Below are 27,722 nucleotides of genomic sequence, written 5' to 3'. Positions count from 1 at the left end.
TAACAATGTGTTGCTCCGTGACCATTTTATGGGTGCACTTGCTTCAACTCTCGCCTGTGAAATGCTTTGTGTCACTGTTGAAGGAGACACACACAGACACACACACACACACACACACACACACACACACACACACACACACACACACACGCCACAAGCCTAAGTCTACTCACCCTGGGCCCCTGAGATTCCAGCACTCCTGAGAAGTTAAACACACCCTCTGTATTGTTGAGCAGGAGCTGAGGAGTACAGAGAGGAGAGGTGGCGACATCACTATCTACATCCACATTAAAACGGTCCCATATGAGCTCATCAGTAGGGGTGATAACAATGTAATTTGTAACACTTCTAATTGCTCTAATAACAGCTAATTACTGTATAATATTAGCCAATGAAATTTGCCTCCCGAAACTGAGATTAGTGGTAATTTTAAGGGATTAAGACATATTATACTGCCATTAGTGTGGTGTTAAAATTACAGCTGAGTAACTCAATAAATCAGAAGTAAACTGGATAACTGTCCCCGTAAAGAAACACTCCTTAGCCCCTAGGCCCTAGCCCCTAGGCCCTAGACCCTAGGATCTCTTCATGGTTGATCCACTTACATCCTGGAGGTTGATGACTGGTCCTGGAGGCCCGGGAGGTCCTGGAGGGCCGGGGAAACTGAGGCCATTCTGACCTCTCTCTCCCTAACACACAGAACATAGAACACAGTTTTAGAAGAACTAAGAACAGGGCCAGCTTGGTTGGCTCCAGAAGGCCAGTCGAAATCGATGATCTCATAACATATTGACATGAATGGAGTCAGCAGGAGTGATACTGTACCTTTGGTCCCATATCACCGCTGTCCCCCTTCACTCCCTGCATGGAAGAAAGGGCAAACACTATAACGACTAAACATAACTGAGACCTGAGACCATTTTATGAGGAACCTATGACAACAAATGTAAAGGGTATAAAGACAGATGACAATATTTTAAAATCAAAAGAAGTTCAAAAGAAAAGGCAAATAGAGGAGATTGAATAGGTCAGTAAAAGGCAGGTGAAGTACTGACCGTGTGCCCTGGCAGTCCGTCCAGCCCAGAGGACCCTGCTGCTCCCGGAGCACCAGGCTCCCCCTAGAGGAACAGAGATGAAATTGATGGATTATTTATTAGGATCACCATTAGCTGTTGCTCATGTAGCAGATACTCTTCTTGGGGCCCACACAAAACATAAAATAACATTATTTAGAACATTAGTAGACAAAAACAGTATCAAGTTAAAATAAGAGAGTTTTTAGATCTGTTTGAGATGCTAGTGAGTGTCCAACCCACATAGAGCAGCCCAAAATTGAGGAACAACTCCAACTAACTACCTCATCTGCGTACCTATGGTAGTAGACCTCATCAATGAGTGATACTTCTGAAAACCTTTTTATCGTAATGAGGAGATTGTATGTGGTCCGGAAGGCCACACTGAAAATTGGTTATATTTCCTTGAAGTCAAAATATGCAAAAAAAAGTCCTCTATTCATCATTTGGGGAATTTTCGATGCCCCCTGACTGTCTAGTGATTATTACAGAGCTGGACAGTCAAGAAACTGTATGAATGTAGGTCCATTGTCATTTATACACAGTTTTGATTTCGTCTTAAGTATATTGAGTTTGTTTTCCCCTCTCCCATTTAAAAAAATATATATAAAAGTATGTCCAAACCTTCGACTGGTACTGTATATGGTACTGTATATACCTACCAGTCAAACGTGTGGATACACCTACTCATTCAAGGGTTTTTCTTTATTTTTGCTATTTTCTACATTGTAGAATAATAGTGAACACATCAAAACTACGAAATAACACATGGAATCATTTAGTAACCCAAAAGGTGTTGAACAAATCAAAATATATTGCCTTGATCACAGCTTTGCACACTCTTGGCATTCTCTCAATCAGCTTCATGAGGAATGCTTTTCCAACAGTCTTGAAGGAGTTCCCACATATTGCTGAGCACTTGTTGGCTGCTTTTCCTACCCTCCGCGGTCCAACTCATCCCAAACCATCTCAATTGGATTGAGGTCGGATGATTGTGGAGGCCAGGTCATCTGATGCAGCACTCCATCATCAAACCAGATGGGAAAACACAGGACTCAATCCCAAAAGAATGGGAACGATTGGAATTACGGTAGTTCGTTTTTACAAACTTCGATTTTGGGGTGAACTTTCCCTTTAATGAAATCTGAACTTTCACATTAATGCTAGCTGATGTCTCTATCAAGGTGCTGGTGCTGGTGCATGTGAGGTACAGTGCCTGAGACCTGGACGACTGGCCCTGCCTGTGTACAGATGTGTCAGAGAGGAATTCATTGGAAATTAGCGGGCTAATAGAATGCACATGGTGGGGAAGGCTGCACTTCCTCTCCGAGGATGAATGGGAACCAGTTGAGTAGTGGGGACCCACCTTTACCGCTACACCAGGAAGCCCGTCCTGCCCGTCTTTGCCCTGTGAAGGAGAAATAAAATGGCCGTCGGTATGGTAACCTTTTACATGTATGTAGAACTACATATTCTGAATATGTAGTGCCACTTGCACATACCAAATAGAAATGAACACAAGAACATGCACACTCACAACAAATACCAACACAGTTCTGGTTTACGCAGGGCAGTGAAAACTTTACAGCCACATTCGCACCAGATGATTTCATTCTTAGAACCACTTGAAGCACATTATAAGTATTGCAAGATTTCAGTCCTATGATCTTATACACCTGTATACTGACTCTGTGATTCATATGGTTGATACGTTAAGTGGTGTGCAGTAGGATGTTTTTTTTATTATTTAACTTTATTTAACTAGGCAAGTCAGTAAAGAACAAATTCTTATGTACATTGACGGCCTGCCAAAAGTCAAATGCCTCCTGTGGGGACGAGGGCTGGGATTACAAATAACAAACAAAATAAAAATATAGGACAAAACACACATAGCGACAAGAGAAACAACACTACATAAAGAGAGACCTAAGACAACAACATAGCAAGGCAGCAACACATGACAATACAGCATGGTAGCAACACAACATGACAACAACATGGTAGCAACACAACATGGCAGCAGCACAACATGGTACAAACATTATTGGGCACAGACAACAGCTCAAAGGGCATGAAGGTAGAGACAACAATACATCACGCGAAGCAGCTACAACTGTCAGTAAGAGTGTCCATGATTGAGTCTTTGAATAAAAAGATGGCGGTAAAACTGTCCAGTTTGTGTTTTTTGCAGCTCGTTCTAGTCGCTAGATGCAGCGAACTGAAAAGAAGAGCGACTCAGGGATGTGTGTGCTTTGGGGACATAACATAATGTGACTGGCAGAACGGGTGTTGTATGTGGAGGATGAGGGCTGCAGTAGGTATCTCAGATAGGGGGGCGTGAGGCCTAAGAGGGTTTTATAAATAAGCATCAACCAGTGGGTCTTTCGCCGGGTATACAGAGATGGTCAGTTTACAGAGGAGAATAGAGTGCAGTGATATGTCCTATAAGGAGAATTGGTGGCAAATAAAATTCAATAAAAATCAAATCAAATGTATTTGTCACGTACGCCGAATACAACAGGTGTAGACCTTACCGTGAAACACTTACTTACAAGCCTTTAACCAACAATGCAGTTCAAAAAATAGAGTTAAGAAAATATTTACTAAATAAACTAAAGTGACATTTTTGTAAAAAAAACAAACTAAAAGTAACACAAGAAAATGACATAACAATAACGAAGCTATATACAGGGGGTACCAGTACCGAGTCAATGTGTGGAGGTACAAGTTAGTCGAGGTCATTTGTAAAGTGACTATGCATAGATAAAAAACAGCGAGTAGCAGCAGTGTAAAAACAAAGGGGGGGGGGGGGGGTCAATGTGAATAGTCCGGGTGGCCATTTGATTGTTGTTCAACAGTGGCTTGGGGGGGTAGGAGCTGTTAAGGAGCCTATTGGGCCTAGACTTCAAGCTCCGGTACCGCTTTCCTTGCGGTAGCAGAGAGAACAGTCTATGACTTCGGTGACCAGAGTCTTTGACAATTTTTTGGGCCTTCCTCTGACACCGCCTAGTATATAGGTCCTGGATGTCAGGAAGCTTGGCCCCACTGATGTACTGGGCCTTACGCACTACCCTCTGTAGTGCCTTATGGTCAGATGCCGAGCAGTTGCCATTCCAGGCAGTGATGCAACCGGTCAGGATGCTCTCGATGGTGCAGCTGTATAACTTTTTGAGGATCTGGGCACCCATGCCAAATCTTTTCAGTCTCTTGAGTGGGAAAAGGTGTTGTCGTGCCCTCTTCACAACTGCCGATCTATAAATCTCCGTAATCTAGCATGAGTAGGATGGTCATCTGAATCAGGGTTAGTTTGGTAGCTGTGGTGAAATAGGAGTGATTACAATAGAGCAAACCAAGTCTAGATTTAACCTTAGCCTGCAGCTTTGATATGTGCTGAGAGAAGGACAGTGTACAGTCTAGTCATACTCCCAAGTACTTGTGTGAGGTGACTACCTCAAGCTCTAAACCCTAGTAGTAATCACAACAGTGGGGAGAGGGGCATTCTTCCTACCAAACCACAAGACCTTTGTTTTGGAGGTGTTCAGAACAAGGTTAAGGGCAGAGGAAGCTTGTTGGACACTAAGAAAGCTTTGTTGTAGAGCATTTAACACAAAATCCGGGGAGGGCCAGCTGAGTATAAGACTGTATCATCTGCATATAAATGAATGAGAGAGCTTCCTACTGCCTGAGCTATGTTGTTGATGTAAATTGAGAAGAGTGTGGGGCCTAGGATTGAGCCTTGGTGACAGGCAGTGGCTGAGACAGCAGATGTTCTGGTTTTATACACTGCACTCTTTGAGAGAGGTAGTTAGCGAACCAGGCCAAAGACCCCTCAGCGACACCAATACTCCTTAGCCGGCCCACAAGAATTGAATGGTCTACCCTATCAAAAGCTTTGGCCAAGTCAATAAAAATAGCAGCACAACATTGCTTAGAATCACGGGCAATGGTGACATAATTTAGGACCTTAAAGGTTGCAGTTACACATCCATAACCTGAGCGGAAACCAGATAGCATACCAGAGAGAATACTATAGACATCAAGAAAGCCAGTCAGTTGATTATTGACAAATTTTTCCAACACTTTTGATAAACAGGGCAAAATAGAAATTGGCCTATAACAGATAGGATCAGCTTAAATAAAAAACGCACCGTGGCTGCTTTCCAAGTAATGGGAACCTCCCCAGAGAAGAGAGACAGGTTAAAAAGGTCTGACATGCCGGGCAATTCTAGGGGCAGAAACCTTAAAGAAGAAAGGGTCTAAACCATCTGACCCAGATGGGGTCAAGTATAAGGAGCTCCTTTAGCACCTCGGACTCAGTGACTGCCTGTAGGGAGAAACCTTGTAGCGGGGCAGGGGAAAAGGAGGGAGGAGCATCGGGGCTAGTCACATGAGATAGGGTGGGAGATGTTGGACAGGCAAGGAGGCATGGCTGAGTCAAATAGGATTAAAGCGCTCAGCCATGTGCTCCTTGTCAGTAACAACCACATCATCAACATTAAGGGACATGGGCAGCTGTGAGGAGGAGGGTTTATTCCCAGGTCTATAACCATTTTCAAGAACTTCTTGGGGTTAGACCCACAGAGAGAGAACTGCTCCTTAAAGTAACTAACTTTGGCCTTCCGTATAGCCTGAGTGCGCTTATTTCTCATTTTCCTGAACGAGAGCCAGTCGGCCTGAATATGCGTGTGCCAAGCCTTTCGCCAAATGGAATTTTTGAGGTGGAGTAACTCTGCCAGATCACGGTCGAACCAGGGGCTGAACCTGTTTTTAATTCTCATTTTCTTTATGGGGGCGTGTTTGTTAACAATACCACTGAAAATATAAAAAAAGAAGGTAATCCATCACAGTCAGTGGTGAAACAAGTGAGTCACACTTCACACCAAGGATCTAGTACACGTAGACATTTTAGCACATGAACTACTGTGTGTCTAGCATACACGCGAACATCCACGGGTCGTGCAAAGACTGCCGACTGCAAGTACACGTTGAATTTGATGTCAGGTTGAAGTGTGTTTTTGAAAGTAGCTGCCTCACATAGTTAGCTTTTAGCATAGTCAATTTGTTTGAAAGATGGGACATGATATTGTATTAAAACATGCCTGATAGGTACATAGAATAAGCTCACTGTGTCAGTGATATAAGACATGAGGGCATACAGTACCTTTGGTCCTGGAGGACCAGGTTTCCCAATAGGACCCTGTGGAAAGCACCAGGTAAAAATGATTGTTAGTATTAATCATACACATTTTCATATGTATATCAGTCTTATAAACAAAATGGTGTCCCAGCAGCTCCATATAGAAACCACTCTTTGTGTTCTTACCTGAGGGCCTCTGGGCATCACTGCCCCAAAGCCACCGAGTGTCCCAGACCCCTCAATGTCCTGTAAACAACATACAGTCAATGACAACTGGTGTGTGTGGTGATGAGCCCTCTGGCACAAAATGGCTGCCGAGCATCACTAAGGTGGGTGCTACACATTGGTGATGTATAGGGTGAGTCGTTGTCCCCATCCCTCCCAACATACAATGTAAATCACTTTAAAGTTGATAGTAATAATACAATAATACATAACATTGTTATGAGAACAGTATTAGTTATCCTTCATTACAAAAGCTTGAAAATAATCTAACAGGTGTACAGTATGTTGTTGACCCTCTGACAGACAGGAGAGCCGAATGAGTGAAATCATACCTCCAGGTCCAAGCTGAAGCCCCTTCCTGGGGGTCCCGGTGGCCCAGGAGGGCCCCTCAGGCCTGGCTTCCCCTCTGGGCCTTCTGAGCCGGGCAGACCTGGGAACCCTGCAGCACTTGGCTCCCCCTGGGAGAGAACCACAATGGTTCAGTCTAAAAACCACCTGAAGCAGCATACATTATTACAATGTCAATTTTTGAAGATGTGAAGGAACTGGAGGGGTGTAAGTATTATGGAGGGGGCTTCCACTACACCCATTTGAAGGTGGAGGCATCACAGTAGCTTAGGCCAATGATATTTCTTTAGATCTGAAAATGCTGATGGGGGAGTGGCTAGGCATAGGTATTGTTTAAAAATATATATATATTTAGTTCTGGTTATTAGCAGTAATTATCACTTGATTCACATGTGGGGAACAAGTGTGTTTGGGTTTGAATAGTGTTTTTTATAGTCACTTCTAGCTTGGGGAGTGATGGAGCAGCATGACTCTGACTTTACCTTTGGTCCAGGAGGTCCGCTCAGACCCGGCTCACCCTGTCAAAGAAAGTCAATGTTTCAATCAATTTAAATCAATCAAATTCAAGCTCTTTTTACATCAGAGGGAGACTGTCTTGAGATGATAGATTCTACGCAGTCAGTACACAGGATATCAGAGGTCTATATGCCTAGGTCGTACCTTCTCTCCTCTCTCGCCTGCTGGACCAGGGTTCCCATCATGTCCATCAACCCCCTGGGAGATGGAACAATTACTTAGATTAGATGTGTTTCTCTGTAAGGTAGTTCTGCCCAGTATGGGATCATTCCATTTGTCAGATTGTATTTAGCTGTGAAGTGTCTGATCTGACAGCCCAGCAAGACAATATACTGTATCTTTAGTCCACCGGCTAATTTAGAAATAATGAATTTATTAATCTATTCAGAAGAGCCAGAACTCAATACATAGTTTCAACGATCATAACAGACATGCGAGTAAAGCCTCCTACATTCTCAAGTCAAAAGGCAGTTTTCCCCAACGATGCGAATAATGGGAGAGACCATGTTTCATGAGATGCGTCTAGCTGCAGTCAGCAGCCATTAGCTCACGGAGCCAAGATTACATTGCTGCTTCATCGCTTCTTAACCTTTAACCTTTCCACACTAGACTCGTAATATCTTTATCGCCGTTGGTTAACGGTCTTACTGTATTTTGTGAATCGTATCGTGAAACAGACTTCAAAATGTTTCTCAACAGATTAAGTGAGAGATTATTGGACTGGGCAATAACATTCCGTAATCTGTCATTCAGAACAGATTAGAATGTCATGAGGCTGGATTAGGCTGTTGAGTAATATCTCACTGTTGGGAAAGTAAGCATAAACACTGCCAAATCTCATGGAAATAGATTGTGACGTGTTGTGGAAAGATGACTGTGAGATCCCTGTACTTCACCAAAGAGGAGGTTGATTAGAGTACATGTCGAGTTGGATTTGAAACATAACAGCCATGTAGTTTGATGAAACAGTCAAACAGTGAAACAGTGTGTAGCTACAATATTACATGCTGTCTGGAGCAGAGCCAAGTAATCAGGGGTCTGTCTGTGGGAAGTTGGGACCTGGGAATGCATGATCACATGGGCAACTGTCAAATCTGTCGAGGTACAAGTCGGCCTTAACCACAGATCTAGGATCAGATTACTCAAACAGCTACCCTCCGATCCCAAACCTAACCAGTAGGGGGCTGAAAAAAAAGACCTGACCCTGGATCATCGGATAATGCAAACTTTGACCTACTCTGTCAAACACAAAAGGTTGGAATTCCCATAGTGCTCTGTGATCAAGGTCTGGCTTTGAACAGACGAGAAGTCTGAGCTGTGTACATGCTCTGAGGACAGCAGGCCAGGCCAGGCAGCTTGTAGAGCGTTGCGCAGGCAGCCTAGACCACACAGAGAGAGAGGGACGAAAGACACGCTGACTGGGGTTGTGTTTACCGTAGCAAAGGGGAGCAGACTTGCTTATAAACACAGAGCTCCTTTTCCAGTTTGCCTAAGAGACTGGGTGACACACACAATAACTGGTGTGTGAGTGATGTCACTCCTGCTTTCCTTCTAGATTGATTAACAGACATGCAACAATAATAAAACGCCCCTCTTTTTTCATGTTTACAAAAGCAGTGTTTTACACACCAATATAGAGGTTTGACCCTATTATATAACCATATCAGTCATTAAACTATCTTAACTGTACATGATTGAAAGTCAAATTCCAATGTACTTTTTGAAACAGTTACAAATAAATATTTGCCTCCATGCCTCTGTCTACAGCCCTCCTTCCCACAGTAAAAATCTCCCCAATTCACAGCAGGTCAGAAAGTATCATTTACAATACAAGTTGTCAAGGCAGCCAGATTGGTGTCACGAAGGTCCCGCTCCATGGTGATCTCACCAAGGCAACAGCTGCTCTGGGTCCCTCAATCACCCGTTCAATCATTCACATAAACATTGGGCCTCCAGAACGTTCTAGGCTTAAGCAAACGGAACAAATTGCAGGGTTGCAGGGGAATTATGCGTTATCCAAATGGTTTCCAGGCATCTCTTGTCATGTAGCGGTCAGAGATGTTATAGTTGTGCTGGGCAACAGAAGGGATTGCTGTAAGGTTGTCTGAAGGTTGCTGCTGGGTTTGACAAATCTTTTGCAGACACCTGGAGTTCCGTGCTGTTGATTATCTGGCAGCAATTTGTTCGAAGAAATTGATTTGTAAGCTCACACACCCCCTTTGTTCATGGTTCTGCAGCAAAACCACAGATGCCTGGTGTTAAGAAACATGGGGAATGAAGGGAAGTTGTGGGGGAAATTATGCCTTTTTGGCCCATCAGGTTCAATGAACAGATACCACCAGAGTTTAATACCGATCCAGATCCAGATCCAGAACCAGAGCCTCTAAACCAACCCAGCATCACCTGAAACAGAGGCCAGGTCAGCAATGGAATCTGGAACACCACCACAGAGTTTAGTTGTGTCTACAATACGGTTTTAGAAGTCTCCTTCAAATGTGGGTTGGAATGTACCAATGCTGACCTCTCCACATGGTGTGCTATAACAGCTGCTTAATTGGCCCTTAGAACTACAAGTGATAGACGGATGGCACCATTTTACCACTCACTGGCTTTAACAGTATAAGTGAGAGTGATGGCGTTTCAGTAAAGTGTTGGGTGACTCACAGGCAGTCCCGGTTTACCCATCTCTCCATCGTTCCCGGGGGCCCCAGGGGCTCCAGGTGACGCAGAGAGGCCCTCAGACGAACCTGGGGGGCCAGGCTGCCCTGGAGGACCCGGTGGACCAGGAGGACCCTGGATGAAGAAAATAAATAATATTAACATTAATGGTAACAAATAGCGTAACCGTCATAACGCATTAACGCTAATGCTAACTGTGTATCCAAACAGTCTTTGTGGCTGCAATCAGAGAGCAGAACAACAGCAAGTGGATTCTAGGTTTTTGAAAAGGATGGCCACTCACTGTCATAATCTCTGTGTCGCTGTCAAAGTCCTCAAAGCCTGAACCGTCCACACCATTCTGCAAACCACATCAACTTACAATGAATCAATGAACTGATGAAAATCAAACAACCCATCAATCAACCAACTAATTCTTCCATCCATCCATCCATTAATCCACACATCCAGGGTGGTTCATTTCACTACGTACCAGGGATCTGGATGAGTTGGGTCGACCCGGTGGCCCGGGAGGACCGGGGGAACCAGGTTTGCCCACTCCAGGATCACCCTACAGGGGTCAACAACAACACACAATCCAGGGTCAAACACAACAACCAACTAGATCAGTGTTTCTCAATCCAATCCTAGGGCACGGGACCCTGTAGGGGGAATTGTTCAAGGCCAGCACTAACACATCTGATTCAATTCATCGCCAGCCCTTGATTAGTTGAATGGAGTGTGTTGGTGCTCGGCTAGATGAATAATGTGCAATGACGTAGAGCACTGCTGAACTATTCAGTGACAGTCCCCCATGACCTTGTAGCTGCTAAAACCTGTAGGTCACTAGTACATCATGTACCCTCTGTAACAGTGATGTTATACACTATGTGTTTTGCACCTTGTCTCCTTTGGGACCAGGATCTCCTGGCAAGCCTGGGAATCCCTGAACTCCATTTTCTCCCTGTGGTAGGAACACAGCAAGTGAGTATTAGCAACATATATAGAAATCCATATGGGTCGTGTACTGTACTGTCGGCTTTCTAACAATGATTGGTGGATTGGCAGGAGTTGGAGATTGGATTCATGTGTGGCCCTTCCTCCTCGAGTTATATCTCACTCCATAAACACAGTGTTCAAAGAGAACATTCACCACGGTATTCACTACAACAGTTATCTAATCTCTTCTGAGGCCCCTTTATGACTCACAAGGCTGTGTGCACAAATGCAGACACACGCACATACACACACACACACACACACACACACACACACACACACACACACACACACACACACACACACACACACACACACACACACACAGAGACACACATGCAGACACACACACACAGACGTACACACACAGAACCCCACACAGATGTACCACATGTTAGCAGGACCTATATCCCACCCCACAGGTGGGCAGGTGCTCTCGGTCAACCAATGAAAATGCACAGAACAGATGAAAAACGGCTAAGAGAGACCACCGTAGAATATCATCTCTCCATTGCTCATCTCTGATGTCTAGGGACGTGAGTTGTAAATAAATAGTCAGCCATTTTGAACTACAGCTGTTAGAGCTGGATGCACAATGACTAAACTTTCCTAATTTATGTAAAACATTTCTAAATCACTATATCCCCCTTTCCTCCATTATTGGCTAAAGGACTGGGTCTGGTGCACACATGTGAGATATTGGCAGGTTGTGTGTGTTTCATAGGAGGCTGCTGAGGGGAGAACGACTCATACAGTTTTTTACAATCTCTTTGGCACGCATTTCAGAACCTTGTGGTCATTTTTCAAAACTCTAGACGCAAAACCCAAAACGGTCAACACTTGTAACACAGGCTGTCCAATGTTCAAAACATTGCATTGTGCATTCATATCTTAAAAGAAACCTTGCACTTGCAGAATCATTGGTTCAAATAACAAATGTATCATGAAATACCATAGGAACATTCATTTAGATCACCCACACACAAGATACCGATAGTTTCACTGTGTAGTTGTTCGTTCAATCATTAAATATTGTAGTACAAAATATGTGATACAAGTTTCATTATGGTATTACACGTAAATACATCAATTTAAAAGGACTAGTAGAGTGAATACTACAGACACAGTGGAATCATTGAACAAAATCTGAAATGCATTGATGAAATACAATAAAATCACTCATAGGTTTCTTTGAATCAAAGCAAAAATAATTAGCTACAAAAAAAGAAAAAAACTACAGTAAAACATAAACTGCAGTGTTCCTCACCTGGCTTACTGTAAAAAGCAAAACAAAGGCTGGATTACTGTACTTCTATATTTCCATCAACCCTGTCTTGTGGATTTTGTCACAGGTTCTCATCCACATCACAATGAATGTTTTCATTAGCCAAACATCTTGGGAAGAATCTTCGGGCGAATCCAGGCCTGACACTGGTCTGCCGTGATGTCATTGCATGCGTCGTCCATGGACTGGAGAAGGGCGGCTTGTTCGTGAGGGTGCCTATCATATACCTTCCACCTCCATGTGGAGAAAAATTCCTCAATCGGGTTTTAGGAAAGGAGAGTATGGGGGTCAGTACAGGGTGGTAAATTGTGGATGGGTCTGAAACCACGATTGCACCATTTGAGCATGGTGGAGCCCGACATTATCCCACACAATGACATAGGTCACGCCATCAGCTTTACAGACCTGATTTAGCCCATCAAGGAAGGTTACATTCAAACAGCGAATCATGTGGCTGCTTGCAACTCAATATATAGAGCGTATAGAGTAGAGAGCTTTAGTTGTTGTTTGACCAAACATTAGAACAGGCAAGATGAGTAATCTAAGCAACTTTGACCGTGGTATGATTGTTGATGCCACACATGGTGATTCCAGCATCTCAGAAACAGCTGCCTTCCTGGGATTTTTATGCACTACAGTCTCTAGAGTTTACAGAGAATGGTGCGATAAACAAAACACATTCAGTGAGCGGCAGTTCTGTGGGCAAAAACACCTTGTTAATGAGAGAGGTCAGAGGAGAATGTCCAGACTCATTCAAGCTAACAGAAAGGCCACAAATGCTCAAATAACAGCTGTTTAAAACAGTGGTGTGCAGAAGGGCATCTCTTAACGTACAACACCGTGAATAATTCAGGCTGTTGTGGAGGCAAAAGGGGGTCCTACCCAGTACTAGATAGGTGTACCTAATAAAGTGGCCTATGAGTGTACAGTAATGTCAAATCTGAAAACATGGTCTGGAAAAGTGGTACATGGGACCATAGAAACAGTGTCTGATAAAGAAGGATGATTAAATATTACATCCATAGATAATGTAGTCCAATTGGTTCATGTTCCACGGTAATTGGTGTCAATGGATCTCGTTATCCTGAAACTTTCATGATCTAAACATGGAATATTCTTTGTCAGTTTCCATAAAACTATGCATTAAGAGTAATGCAACAGTTACTTATCATTTTGATCAGTTGTATTAATTGATAGTTAGATCATTGTAATGAAATGAATAGACAGTCATCTCAGACGTAATGGGTGAATTGCATTTTGAAATGGTAATACTTTGATGTTAAGTTGTGTCATTTTGAACAGATGATTTTAGTTCAATGAACAAATTATCTTAGCTTTATGTGTATTGTATCCAAGCAATTGGAAAAAGTTTTAGAGTTCTGAAAAATGTGCATTTTGATCATTGGTTGTGAGTTTTGTGTCTAGAGTTTTGAAAAATGACATCAAGGTTCCGAAATTACTGCCAAAGTGATTGTAAAAAAACTGTAATAATGGACGAAATGGACTGAATGGAATGTCACTAAACACATGGAAACGATGTGTTTGATGTATTTTATACCATTCCACATATTCCACTCCAGCCATTACTATGAGCCCGTCCTCCCCAATTAATATACCACCAACCTCCTGTGGTGTGTGTGTGTGTGTGTGTGTGTGTGTGTGTGTGTGTGTGTGTGTGTGTGTGTGTGTGTGTGTGTGTGGTTGTGTGTGTGCCTGGGAAGCTGTGGTGTGTGTACAGTGTTCTTGAGAAAGAGAGAGAGTGGGAGTCATTGTATGTAGCAGGACCACAGGATCAAGTCTTATGTATTGTGTACTGTAGGGCCTAACACTGAAACAGTTACTGTAAGTAGACTATAGTACAGAAAAATTGTTTCATTTACACAGTGTAGTAATCTCAACTCAGAGATGTGTGAGTCTAGTAATAACGAAAGCTTGAAGTGCTAAGAAATGACGCAGAAGTCATATTGAACAATGACACATGAAGAGTACTTACAGGGTCGCCATCTTTCCCTCCACTGCCCTGGAGAACAAAGAAAACAACAATAGAAAAGACCCCAAACTATTTTTGACCCCATAAACTTACATCAGCTACATCAAAAACTGCCCTTCTCAACCACTGAACAAGATGACAATACAGCCGTCATGGACAACGGCCGAAGGCCTGAAACCACCTAAATAGGCCATTAAAATAGACAATAGCAGATGTTTATAGAGACAGAATTACAGAGAGAGAACGCCAATTGAACTGAACTATTTTGGTGAAAAATATGCCGGGCGGGCCAAACCACACAAATAAAAAGAATAGCATGTTCACAATGTGAGACGGAGAATAGAGAATGCGCTCCTATCGCTTGCCAACTGCCGAGCTCTCACTGTGTTTATTGTGCATTGCGTAGCATGACAAATCAGGCAGGGTGTTGTTTGGTGTTTGGCAGGCACTGTCTAGGAGCCAAAGAGAACGAATGAATCGACCGTAAACAGATACAACTGCGATTTTGCCCAATTACAATGCAGTGCTGATAAACATGATCAATAGGTGGTGAAGGGAGGGGATGTTGTGCTATAACAAACATGCTCTTACTGGCTGGCCGTCGTTGCCGGGTGCTCCGGGTGTTCCTGCTGGTCCCTGAGGCCCCTGGGGGCCCCTTGGTCCTGGCTCTCCCTCCCCAGAGGAGCCATCGCCTGACGGGCTTTGCGGGCCTGGGGGGCCGGGGGAGCCAGGGGGTCCGGCTGGCCCTGGGTCTCCTCGCTCTCCTTTCTGACTGGGCGTCGCCTGGAGAGGGAGAGTAGACTCACACCATGAAAGGATGTTTTAGAACAAGCTAGAAAAGTGTGGTATGTCTGGTATATTGGCAATACATGATTTGTTATTGATGGCTCGTCAGGTACAATAGGGCAGGGGTTCTCAAACCTCTCTTCCAGGACCCCCAGCCACTCCATGTACTTGGACTACTGAGCTAGCACACCTGATTCAACTTGTCAACTAATTATCAAGCCTTTGACTAGGTGAATCAGATGAGCAAGTTCAGGACTACAACTAACGAGAGATTTGACAACCACTTCTCTAGATCAGGTAACACACTCCAGGTCTTCTGTTACATTCTATTCAATCTCCTTCATTCAAGTCAAAAACTGATACTTACACTTTCTGGTCTATAGGCTGCATCCGCTGTCTGACTTGGTCCTGTGGCCAAAGATACAAAATCATCAATACAAATGTACAGTATATGGCTCCTTGCCTCGCCATGTTTTACCGCCACCTGGTGGCTCTTCATGTAAATACCACAAGGGATAATATGTTCATGCAGTGGATTTTCATTTCAAAGGATCATAAATGAATGAATTGTGTACAGTCTTCCTCCATGTCTCTCTCTCACCTCTCTCAGCGGTCAGCTCCACTTCCTGACCTGAGGTCTCGCCAGCATCCTCCTCATCGTCACTGGGCGATGCCTCTGTGGGAGGGGCACGCACAGGGGTGATCATTGGATCTTCTGGCTGAGGGGGTAGGGGGAGAGCGGGAAGAAATTTAAAACAATGCATCATTTGAACATACAGCTAGAGTCAGGTTCATCATGTTCTGCAAGATTGGTTTTGTCGCCCTAGGAAAAGCCTAGAATTTGGAACGTTTGTTTGAATTGTTTTGAAGCATTATTGCTACGGCTTTGCATTTTGTATCAAGGAGACCCGAGAATTTGGAATGGTTGGTTGAATTGTTGCCATGATAATTTGTTGCATTTTCAGAATTTACTTTCAGTCCTTACTGGGCAAACTACATACGATTTAGAGGACTTTTCTGGTTCTCTGGTGGATTATTACATAACTTTATTTGAACAACTTTCATTAACTCTTGTGAACACATTCTGAACCCAAGGCTTGAAAATGTTTGCCATTGACAGCACTGGAAAGTTTGATCCTGTGATCTTTACCATTGGCAGACAGCGAGTATGATTTTGATGTTGTTGCCTCTACCATGTTGTTGTGGATTCCAACAAGAGCTGGAATGAAACCCATCATGAGAGAGTATAACAGCAAACTGGTGAAAAATATGTATTCTCTGATTGTGGATATTTGTGAAAAGGAGAACAAGGTGAATGAGTTTCAGGACAAAAATAAAAACTTTGAAAGCATGAGAGACGAGCTGGTGAAAACAGTCAGGTGTGTGGATAGAAAGGTGATTCATGCATACAATGCCACTTTGAGAAATATGAAAGTTCTCAAGAAGAAACAGTCTCATAAGTGTCTCCTTGAGAATATCCTGGAACACATCCACATCAAGAATCAGATTATGGAAGCTGAGGTGCAGAGGTGGCGGCAGGTAGCCTAGCGGTTAGAGTGTTGGGCCAGTAACTGAAAGGTTGCTGGATCGAATCTCCGAGCTGACAAGGTAAAAATCTGTTATTCTGCTCCTGAGCATGCAGTTAACCCACTGTTCCCCGGGCGCCGAAGACGTGGATGTCAATTAAGGCAGCCCCCTGCACCTCTCTAATTCAGAAGGTTAAATGCGGAAGACACATTTCAGTTTAATGAATTCAGTTGTACAACTGACTAGGTATCCCCCTTTCACAGGCAGTTAGCTAGCCATCAAACTGAAGGTTCTTTACAGCAGTGGTTCCCAACCAGGGGTACTAGGACCCCTGGGGGGACTTGGCCTATCCACAGGGGGTACTTGAGAAGACTCATGAGACCATAGGCTTAATTGGAAAATGAGGGGGTACTCCAGGAAAATTCAGTTGGTGGTACAGTAAGCTAAAAAGGTTGAGAACCACTGCTTTACAGTATTAGCTAAGTATGTTCAGGTTCAGGTAAGTATGTTGAGGTAAGTATTTAGCTAAGTATGTTGAGGTAAGTATGTTGAGGTAAGTATGTTGAGGTAAGTATGTTCAGGTAAGTATGTTGAGGTAAGTATGTTGAGGTAAGTATTCAGGTAAGTAGGTCCACCTACCATCCGGTGCCTTTTCTCTCCCCAGGAAAAATCACCTCTTATTTAGTGTAAAATGTGAATTCCAAAACGTTTACATATAAGGTCAGGTGTGCTTTACCTTAAAAACGACAAAATATGGATCTTGAAAGGGACTTTTTATGCATTTTGAAAAAGAAAAATCTGTGGATGTAGGCGTTTTTGCCGTGTTGCCGGGTGTTATTCTACAAGAAATATAAGCCATAAAATAATACAATCTTTCTTTATTATTTTATAGTACTAGTTAAAATCTCTCTCATCAAAACATTTTGTTTTTTCCTTCATGATTATTGTATTCATTATTGTATTTAACACTTTCTGTGTGTCCCTGATATCACTTTATACCCTGTTAGTTTGTAGTAATTCTCCTTTAAGAAAACAGCCCCTTCCCACAATGACATGCGGTTCAGGAAGTATCATTATTTGTTTGGTGGGAAAACAATGGTGTAATAAAATATCAATTTTTTCATGTTAGTCTGCTTGCCTCACTCATACATTTCCACCCTGTTAAGCTAAATTATAGAGAAAATTCATAAAATGACAAAATACAAGTTAAATCCTCTTCAAGTGTTTACAGTTATGCTATCTTAATCTCAATCACCCACAGAGCTATGACTAATTTAGGCTCCAAATGTCCACCCTGTTAGGTTTGACCCTGTTAGGATTATATCTGTTTTTCTGAAACTCAAACCTCCTTTTTCTGACAAAATAAAATAAAAAAAGTGGCAGGGGTGGCGGGTTGGGGGTGGCTGTATAAAATAGTCATTGTAGTAATAAAATGGTAATTGTAAACACTTAAAACTACACATTTACAACTGTGGCAATTGTAAAATAATTTGATGTAATTGATCCTCTATTGTAATTGTGACCTGTGGTTTTGATTGTGTGTCCTTTTATATTATGTTCAATTTTTTTTTAAATAAACGCGAAAATATGTTTTAAGTGAGAAGTAGGCAGGTAAGAAAGCTGAAAAAATAAATTCACATGAGCAACAGCAAGACGACTCTACCCATGCTCTAGCAAGGTTTTCCAGCACACAGCTTTGACCTACTACAGTAGCTATGTTGGTCTACTGTACTTCAGACAATGTCTATGCAGGTTGCTTAGGATTCAAATCTTCTCAAACTGCCTAATTCATACTCTGTTCCGGTAGGGGGCAGAGGTGCTGCATGGTGTGTTTTCTCTCCTTCTCTGGCTCACAGCTGATGTATGTGGATGTGTGTTTATGTGGATGTGTGTTTGTGTGTGTGTGTGTGTTTATGTTTGTATTCATATGTGTGAGCATGCGTGTGTATGAATGTGTTTGTATGTGTGTGGGCTGACGGACCAGGAGCCCTGCCAAACCAGCTATGCAGGAAAACGCTGGGACCGAATCCACAAGCACACTTGGAATGCCAGAGACACCCTCCCCTGCCTCAGTACATCCTATGCTCCCGGATGAAGCCGCCCATGGGCACAGATCTAGGACCAGTTTTCCCTCAGAAAATCCAGAAATTCCCCATTAGCCAAATCACCCTTCCTGAGTCTACCCCAATGCCAGCTAGGACAGAGGACACAAGCAAGCTGTGAGTGGGAACAGCCTCAAGGAGAAGTAAGGGAGGGTAGTGTAGACCACACAAAGTCCAACCTTCACACACAGCTGGAGAGAGAGACAGGGAGATGGAGATGGAGAGGGAGAGACAGGGGGAGAGTGTGAGGGAGAGAGAGAGCGGGAAAGAGACCGCAAGAGAGAGAAGGGGAGAGAGAGAGAGATAGACAGAGACAGAGAGACCGCAATAGAGAGAAGGGGAGAGAGAGACAGAGTGTGAGAGAGAGAGCGAGAGAGATAAAGAGAGACAGAAACAGAATGAGGGAGACAGAGACGGAGAGAGAGAGAGAGAGAATGAGAGAGAGAGAGAGAGAGAGAGAGAGAGAGCGAGAGAGAGAGAGAGAGAGACCACAAGAGAGAGAAGGGGAGAGAGAGAAGTAAGTAACCTTGGTAGTGTGTTGCCTAACTGACTAACCACAACCATGTGGTGCTTCAAAGTTGGGCTACTACTCTCCTTGTACTTAGAAGTGTGCTTCCCTGAAGTGTCCTAGAAAATTCCCATTGACCTGAACACTGCGTGTTCTCTCCTACTGAACTCTTGATCTCATCACATTCTTTCAGATCATATCCATTCCCTGGTAATTGGAGAGAAAAAGCTAATGGGAAATTAGAAGAGAAACTCTGCCAAGCATCAGTGAATGACTAAGCAGTTGTGATGTTAAGCAGTCTGCTTGGTGTCCATGTGAAAGTGCAATGCACTGAAAAGATGACGGAAGGCAGTGTCAAAGGGATAGTTAGACGGTGCAAGTATCTTGTCAACAAAGCATGATCTCCACGACATATAGCATGGGATGTGTCTGTCAACTTTAGATCATTTTTTGAGGCATGAAAATGTCCTTCACGTTAAAGATCAATACATCTCGCTCCAAACGGGCAGGGGGATGCAGCAGAGGAGTGGGAGTGAGACAGACAGTAACATGTTTTTGGATGCAGAACTCACTCTGACCTTTTCTAATAGACTCCATATCAAACGAGCTGGCTTCATTTCCACCTCTGGGAATAAACAATGTGTTCTTATCTAAATGGCAGTGGTGAGATATGGGGGGAGTGGAGCACAGATGTGTCAAAAAGCAGCTGATATTCAGAAGAGGAAACGTTTTCCTCCCGGACGCAGTCCAAGAACATCAGCCCAGATCTGGCTGAGCTAAGAGCATTTCTCACACGGAGAACCTGGCAGGAGGAACGGCATATCTCCACGTCTCCCACCTAACTGGCCCTATTAGGAGGACATTTTTGAATTGGATTGATCCCAGGCCCTTTGATTCTGGATGTACTGTAAAAACACCGTGGACGTATGGATTTTGAAGGTGTACATTTTGTTGACGTTTCAATTGAAGTATTTGGTAAACTATCCTTGTGGGATAAAAGGTGTCTACATGTTAATATACTGTCCATGGTTGGGTCTGTACGTGCGTGCGTGCGTGTGTCACTCACCATAATGTACTCTCTCTCCTCCACTACCTTCTTCACTTCATCCATAGTTTCTGTGTCATCGAAGGAGTCGTCTCCACTCCCATACCCAGACGCCTGAAAGAGAATAACAATGGAATTACTCTAGTAACAACCTTGTCATAACATACCATTTCAATTATGACTCATGAATTTGCAATCTCTTTTATTTTATTTTTTTACATATTCAATCACAAGACAATTTTCTAATGCTTTTCCAAGTAGCAATAACTCAGGCTTATGCATGTGGAAATACTTTAAAAAAAACAGAGATACAAACAGAGGGGGGAAAAATACAAAGAAATCTAATCAACCAAAACAATCTGTAAAGCCCTGCAGGCTGCAGACCAGACCGATCACACAGTCCTGTGATGCTCTCTCACAACCACAAGAGGGGGTGATGAGCCCATTCATCATGAGCCTTTCTCAGGTTTGATGGAGAAGGTAGTAGTTCAGCTCATTAGCGCTGATTCAAGGTCAGATTTAACATTTTCATAATAGTTTTAGATCCAAGCACACCTGTTGGAGGTAACTTCTACCTCAAGCTTTGACGATATCAGTGAACCTTGCAGCTAGGCAAGCCCCTGTACAGTACTTTACCACTGTCTCTGGTGTTAACCACAAATACTGCTCCAACAGCCTTAAATAGCCTCTCATTGCATTCTTTCCTTTATGATGATTCATTTGAAAATATTTCATAGGTGATAGTTGTATGGCGGAAATACCATCTGTATTTGGAAAGTTACATATCTTGAAAACTTGATTGCTGACATGCAAAACATTTTTGGGACTATATCAAATCAAATCAAATGTTATTAGTCACATTAGTCACCGAATACAACAGGTGTAGACTTTAACGTGAAATGCTTACTTACAAGCTCCTAACCAACAATGCAGTTTCCAAAAAATATGGATAAGAATAAGAGATAAAAGTAACAAGTAATTAAAGAGCAGCAGTAAAATAACAATAGTGAGACTATATACAGGGGGGTACCGATACAGAGTCAATGCTCGGGGGCACCAGTTAGTTGAGGTAGTATGTACATGTAGGTAGAGTTATTAAAGTGACTATGCATAGACAACAACAGAGAGTAGCGGTGGTGTAAAGGGGGAGGGGGGTTGGGGTTGGGGGGGCAATGCAAATAGTAAATGGACTAACCAAATACCAAAAGATAGTTTTGGGGTGGAATTGTCCTTAAAGGTATTGGGATTGAGGGGACACACTCACATAGGGGTCGTCCTCCTCACACTGGTCATCTGGAGCTGTGGGGTCCCCCTTCAGAACCAGCTGCTGAATAGAACCCTGGGGGGGAGAGAGAGAGAGAGAGAGAGAGAGAGAGAGAGAGAGAGAGAGAGAGAGAGAGAGAGAGAGAGAGAGAGACAGAGAGAGAGACGGTAAGTCACAATAACACACACACACACCAAGTGAATGACCACTCTCACTCTCCATCAGTAATACCATTCCACAACCTTTTACTGAAATAGAAATCAGCATTTCAAGTATGGCGAACAGGTGCCTCTAGTCTTACTGACAATAACTGTTCAAGACAAGCAACCTTTAAACTGCTGTAACTCGAACAGAACATAGATCCCACACTAGCAATGAATAACAGGAGTGTTGCAGATGGACAAAGGCATGGTAAATCTATTTATGGGTTCTATCCAGAGGACAAACACCTGTTTTTAATCCAACAAATCTTCTAGGAAACAAGTGGAGGGGAGAGGGGGAGAAAAGAGGAGAGGAGGGGAGGGAGAAGAGAGGCAGGATCAATCTGGGTCAACCAAATCAAGTCCATCTGTTGATGCTGTAAACAGAGTTTGCAGATAAACAACAAATGTGTCATGCAACAGCGAGCGCTGATTCCTTCAAAGTTTCATGAGCTTTTCTGAGATCAATCTTAATGTTTGAATAGAAAAAGGACGTGAGAAGAGTGCGGTACAGCACAATCAAGCATTTTGTTGAATTAAACTTGAATTAAACACATTGCGATCAGTGAACCTTCCAAATAGGAAACACTACCATCAATCGCGTTCAGCTGATGATTCGTAGATTTTTTTGAATCAGCTGTGTAGTGCTAGGGCAGAATCAAAAAGTGCACCCCCTGGGGTCCCGAGGACCCAGTTTGGGAAACCCAGCTAAACACTGAAGCTGTGAACTACAGGGGGTGCTGCTGACCCATTCTGATCAGCGGCTGTGTGATCGCATGTGATTGTATGTGTTTGTGTGCGTTGCTCGCTGTGTGTGATACCAGTGCCTGACGGGCGAGACTTTAAACAAAAAGCTGCTCTAAGGGCCGAATCCCACCCCTGATCCGTAATATTGCTGGAATGCTATGGTAGACTACCGATGTTGCTTTTCACCCCTACGATGACGTAACTGAGGAAAGACAAAGTAATAGAATTTAACTATACTGTCCAATGTGAATCGGATATTCTTCCTTTTTGCCATTTATGTTAATCCCGACTCCTCAGACGCCACACACACACAAACAGTACATACTGTACGAGAGGCTGGAAGCAGCACCGGGTCATCTGCAGAGCATCGCCCCCCCCCCCCCCCCCCCCAATAGTGTTGTTTTGATCCATGTCCACTATTGGCTATATGTTACTAATCTAACAGGACGCAGACATAAACACAAAAATAAGCATCAACAGCAGAAGAATAGAAGTAAACAGATTTGACACGATCAAGTAAACACAAATATAGCAGTCAAAGCTGAACAATAAAATGCAACTTGTAAATACACATTCTTTTAGAAAAGAGACATTTACAGTAAAGGAAAGAAGGCACAGATAAAAGCAGCTAGAAGCAGCTACCCTCAGCTAGAGGGTACGCTTAGTATGGTAAGAGTATGCAGCCCTGTGGCGGAGGGGAGTGAGTAGAGAGCTTAGATTTCTGAGGATGGGGATGTGGCCATTGGCACAGGGAGCCATGTCTCAGCCGAGCTGGATTGTCTCTTGGCTGCAGACGGGGAGGAGGGGGGAGTGGTGTACCTCTCTCTTCCTCAGACCTTACTGGATCAGTAACGTTATCACACGGCCTGCCTGTAATCTGAGGAGCATTGGCTAGACTGACTAAACTTTTCTGCACACTGTTTGGCAGGGTAACAACAAGCTGGCTACAGCAGACACCGACTGGCACCCAGCGAGACGAGGGTTTTCCTCGCAGCACAAACCACCACATTGCATAAACAACCATGTCTGTTGGAACCAAGTAACCGTTGCAAAGACAGCAGATAGCTAACGCTTAAATATATTTAGAAATAAAAGAAACATGGAAGTCACTATCAGAACTGAATGTTACTGAAGACCACTGGTCCCAAACCACTGCCTGCCCGGCTTTCAAGCCCGCACACGCACGTGCACGCGCACACGCACACTCACGCACACACACACACTCATGCGCACGCACGCTCTTGGCAGAGCAAGAGAAAGAGAGAGGACTAATGGAAGATGAGCAATGAACACAGAGTGATTTATATTTTGATAGGCTCTGATCAGCAAGAAGCCTGTTCCCGGGTGCTAAGTGAGAAGAGATAGGCTGGTGCAGGTTGAAACAAGCAGGTTGGAAGAGAGAGAGTTTCCTGCTCCTCTCCCCTACGTTAACTGTATTTCTCGGAATCTACCAACCCATTGCTCCAATTAAACTTTAACGAGAGGAAAATAGCTGCTTGAAAATAGCTTTTTGGTGCACTTTAAAACTGAAGCAGGCAATGATTTATTAGTTCATCCATTCCGTTTAGGTTAGTACAACATTAAGTAGTGGTACGGTGGAGTGGACGTAGCATCAGATTGGTTATTTTATATCTAAGGGTGAAATAAACTGCATCGTAATGCCTAGGATTTAGGTCAGTGGGATAACACAGTCTTGTGGCTCGTAGAAGAGCCGGGTTCGAGTCACACATACGCAGTCTGACTGAAAACTAGTTAAGCAATGTCCATTTACTCTTCATCTAAACATCTTAAAACAAATTCAGAGTTAAGTAAACACTCTCCGGCTAAGTGAACACTGGTTTGTGGCACGATATGTTCATTCCACAAGCATTCGCATGCTAATCTATAGCATGTATTGTATATCTTACGAAGATGTATAGGTCATTCTATCCTCTGCTATTGCCATTATGTTGCATCAGGGTTTACAGTCATGTTTTTCATGCCTTAAAATCAAAATGGCTGACCATGATGTCAGCAGAAGTGGTGAGCCCAGCTCTTAGTCAAGTTCTCCACATTGACTCACCCTACTGTCTCTTTCCCAGGCAATCGACCGTGAAGTCATTCAAAGCCTATGGAGGCGAGCCATGCTGCCAGCCTGTGGCAAGCCCCGATGACCACTTCTGAACACTCCGTTTTGGGTCTCATTACTATTGGGTTTGGGGCACAGGCTCAATTTAATCATTGTAGTGCTGAGGAAAATCATTATGGAATCGAACATTTGAATCAGAGCGAGATCTGATTTCATTCTGGAAGGGTTGAGGCCTTGGCTTGCATTGCCCAACAGCCAAACAGCAACCATGCGCAGGCGCATGAAAACCAAGCAGAGGACACTAAACACAAACACACTATAGGCCTAACCAATGTAAAGGAACCCCCCCAACACCTCCACTCAGACACAAAAACAAAACCCCACACGTCAACTTACCACAAACCTGTCCAGCCCTGTGCCACCGGCGTTGCCCACGAAGATGCCCGAGCTGGCCTCAAAGGTGAGGGGCTCCGGGCTCCTCTGGAAGGCCACGCGGTGGTACTCCTCACAGTCCATGTAGAGGCGCACCTCCGACCCCTGCACCGTCAGCGTGAAGCGGGCCCACCTCCCCGTCAGGTCACCCAGCTTGAAGCTGGCCGCCTCCTTGGTGCTCCCATCCCCCGGGTCGGTGTAGTAAAGGAGCACCCGCTGAGACCCATCCTCCACGGGGCTCAACGCCACCCCCAGGTGCACCACCCGCTGGTAGGCATCAGTGATTGCGAAGAGGACCCCACCGCGCTGCGTGGTGGGCTTGGCGGTGACGGTCATGGCAAAGTCGCGGTAGAAGGGGTCGGGGATGAAGGACTTGGTGAGGCGGCCCACGTTGGCGTCGGGCCCGAAGCTGTAGGCCGGGTAGCCCTCGAACCCTGTGATGAAGGAGACCGATGGGGGGAGAGGAACGCCGATCAGCTCGGTCAGGTCTATCTGGCCCTGGGAGCCCCTCTCTGAAACACACACAATCAAATACTGTATTAAATCACATGAATAGAACAGGAATATGACATAGTACATGGATAGGATAGCACATTCATTCATATAAAGACCTGATGAGTTAATTATGTGTATATTCACAATGAATTCATGATTCTGAATATTAATACCGATGACAAATTGGTCCGCAAACTGTGCTGCACTGCACTGACTAACCCTGTCCCCTCATCTCTCTTTCTGCATTGTGAAGGTGATCGGTCTTGTGCTTTTATTTCCAACCATTACTTTCCGCTTCAGTGGATCTGAAATCTGCCACAGTTTCACCTGATTTGCCAAGAGGATGAGAACTTGGAAGCATTACCATACTTCACTCCTTCCATCCCAGTCCCTCTCCACATGCATCTCTATACACTCACACACACTCCCCACCACACATGGTCCTCGTTAGGAGGGAGAACCCATAGAACAATCATCCGTTTTGTGAGACTGTATAGCAGGATAAGGCATGTTCATCTGGAAGGCATTAGTGTAGACTAATACACACACCGGGTCCAGGCTGCTTCTGTAAAATGGGCTTAGCACCGCTAGGCTAGCCCACACTGCTAGGCTAACCCGCACCAATAGGCTAGCCCACACTGCTAGGCTAACCCACAGCGCTAGAATAACCCATATCGCTAGGCTAACCCACAGTGTTAGGCTAGCGCTAGCTCCCCATAGAGAGACACAGACAGATAGGCATGCTTTCACGCAGTCCTTAATGGCCGTCACCTCTCAGGCTTCTTCAAGCCAGTGTCCCTAGTAAACCTTAACCCTTGGTCTGAGTGCATGTTTTACTGGTGTCATGGAAGAGAGGCCAAAATTCCAAATAGTCCTCGCCCACCCAGTGACATAACAACAGATGGGGGAGCAGCTGGAGAAATCACACAGCACTCTTTGGCAGATGCAGGTTCCCATGACGCAAGACCAACTTACTGTACGGAACCAGGTGTGACATCATCATTGGCGGAGTGATAGACACCTGGCATCGATGGGACAAACATCACCTGGACTAAGACATCACCATCAAAGTAGCAAGTACCTCAGATTCACTTCAAGTCACAGATTAATCATTTCAGTGTGCATACAGTATGTCTCAATCTACTGGGCAATACCATGATAGAAGCGCTATAAGTAATTGTAGGGTAATATAACCACAGCGCCAGAATAAAGACCACTAGAATGAATGACCAATTAATTAACACTCCAAACCCCCCTGGTTCGTTAGCTAGAGGGTGTTTGGAAGCAGTTTTTGGGCATTGCGTAACGGAAGTTTTGGCTGCTAGCTTCGCATGCACATGTTGCTTATTAGCCATATGGGTGCATGGCATCGTGTGTGCGTGTGTGCGTGTGTGAGTGTGTGTGTGTGTGTTCTGCGTGTGTGTGTTTATCCATGACTGTTTTCTATCCAAGTGGTCATCCATCGTTCCTTAGGAATCTCTCTCGGGGGTAATTTCCTAAGTGGGTCATTGCATTTTGAGGAGTGTGTAATGTGTCCTGGACTCAGAGCACTGAGTTATTTTGGCAGGGACTAGACTGTTACCATCTGCACATACAGTATAGCCCAGTTATACAGTCTCCGCACAATGTCATTCAGTGCACATAACAGCTAATTCGCCTTGCTTAGGTTATGCAATTCAAATAAATGATAATATTGCGCCCAATTAAATTTGGTAAGGGAGCAACCTCAGACTCTGAGGGAAATGTGCTTTGTACAGCATCTTCTATGTGAGCTTTTGAGGAGACAGTGTGGATTAAGCACTATTTAAAACACATTCAATCCCGAGCCAGATCATGCTTTATCAGTGTGTCAAATCAAATCAAACTGTATTTGTCACACGCTTCGTAAACAATAGGTGTAGACAGACAGTGAAATGCTTAATCCCGACAATGCAGAGAGAAAAATAGAAAAATAATTGAAAGATAGTAACACAAGGAATAAACACAGAATGAGCAACAATAACTTGGCTGATAAAATACAGGGTACCAGTACTGAGTTGATGTGCAGGGGTATGAGGTAATTGAGATAGATATGTACATATAGGAAGAAGTAAAGTGACTAGGCAACAGGATAGATAATAAGCAGTAGCAGCAGAGTTTGTGAAGTGCGAAGGGTCAATTCAGATAGTCTGGGTAGCTATTTGGTTAACTATTTAGAAGTATTATTGCTTGGAGGCAGAAGCTGTTCAGGGTCCTGTTGTTTCCAGATTGGTGCATCGGTACCGCTTGCTGTGCGGTACCAGAGAGAACAGTCTATGACTTGGGTGGCTGGAGTCTT

General features: G+C 43.9%; 1 protein-coding gene across 3 annotated transcripts in view; it reads right to left on the bottom strand.

The window, feature by feature from the left end:
• The window catches only part of LOC115195636 (collagen alpha-1(XVIII) chain), an 81,967-nt gene that overhangs the window by 15,691 nt on the left and 38,554 nt on the right, over nucleotides 1-27,722 (bottom strand). For all 3 annotated transcript variants that reach the window (XM_029755710.1, XM_029755712.1, XM_029755711.1), the window contains exons 3-23: nucleotides 24,875-25,422; nucleotides 21,464-21,538; nucleotides 20,221-20,313; nucleotides 15,619-15,736; nucleotides 15,385-15,425; nucleotides 14,823-15,014; nucleotides 14,235-14,261; nucleotides 10,859-10,921; nucleotides 10,451-10,528; nucleotides 10,262-10,318; nucleotides 9,964-10,092; nucleotides 7,444-7,497; nucleotides 7,266-7,301; nucleotides 6,768-6,893; nucleotides 6,397-6,456; nucleotides 6,235-6,270; nucleotides 2,440-2,481; nucleotides 1,056-1,118; nucleotides 826-861; nucleotides 606-689; nucleotides 174-239 (exon numbers count right to left, since the gene is read on the bottom strand). In XM_029755710.1, coding sequence (XP_029611570.1) covers nucleotides 174-239; nucleotides 606-689; nucleotides 826-861; nucleotides 1,056-1,118; nucleotides 2,440-2,481; nucleotides 6,235-6,270; nucleotides 6,397-6,456; nucleotides 6,768-6,893; nucleotides 7,266-7,301; nucleotides 7,444-7,497; nucleotides 9,964-10,092; nucleotides 10,262-10,318; nucleotides 10,451-10,528; nucleotides 10,859-10,921; nucleotides 14,235-14,261; nucleotides 14,823-15,014; nucleotides 15,385-15,425; nucleotides 15,619-15,736; nucleotides 20,221-20,313; nucleotides 21,464-21,538; nucleotides 24,875-25,422 — 2,024 coding nt within the window. The remainder of the gene's footprint in view (nucleotides 1-173; nucleotides 240-605; nucleotides 690-825; nucleotides 862-1,055; nucleotides 1,119-2,439; nucleotides 2,482-6,234; nucleotides 6,271-6,396; nucleotides 6,457-6,767; nucleotides 6,894-7,265; nucleotides 7,302-7,443; nucleotides 7,498-9,963; nucleotides 10,093-10,261; nucleotides 10,319-10,450; nucleotides 10,529-10,858; nucleotides 10,922-14,234; nucleotides 14,262-14,822; nucleotides 15,015-15,384; nucleotides 15,426-15,618; nucleotides 15,737-20,220; nucleotides 20,314-21,463; nucleotides 21,539-24,874; nucleotides 25,423-27,722) is intronic.

The sequence above is a fragment of the Salmo trutta genome, chromosome 6, assembly GCF_901001165.1.
Source record: "Salmo trutta chromosome 6, fSalTru1.1, whole genome shotgun sequence".
Lineage (NCBI taxonomy): Eukaryota > Metazoa > Chordata > Actinopteri > Salmoniformes > Salmonidae > Salmo > Salmo trutta.
This window is presented reverse-complemented; position numbering and strand designations above follow the sequence as displayed.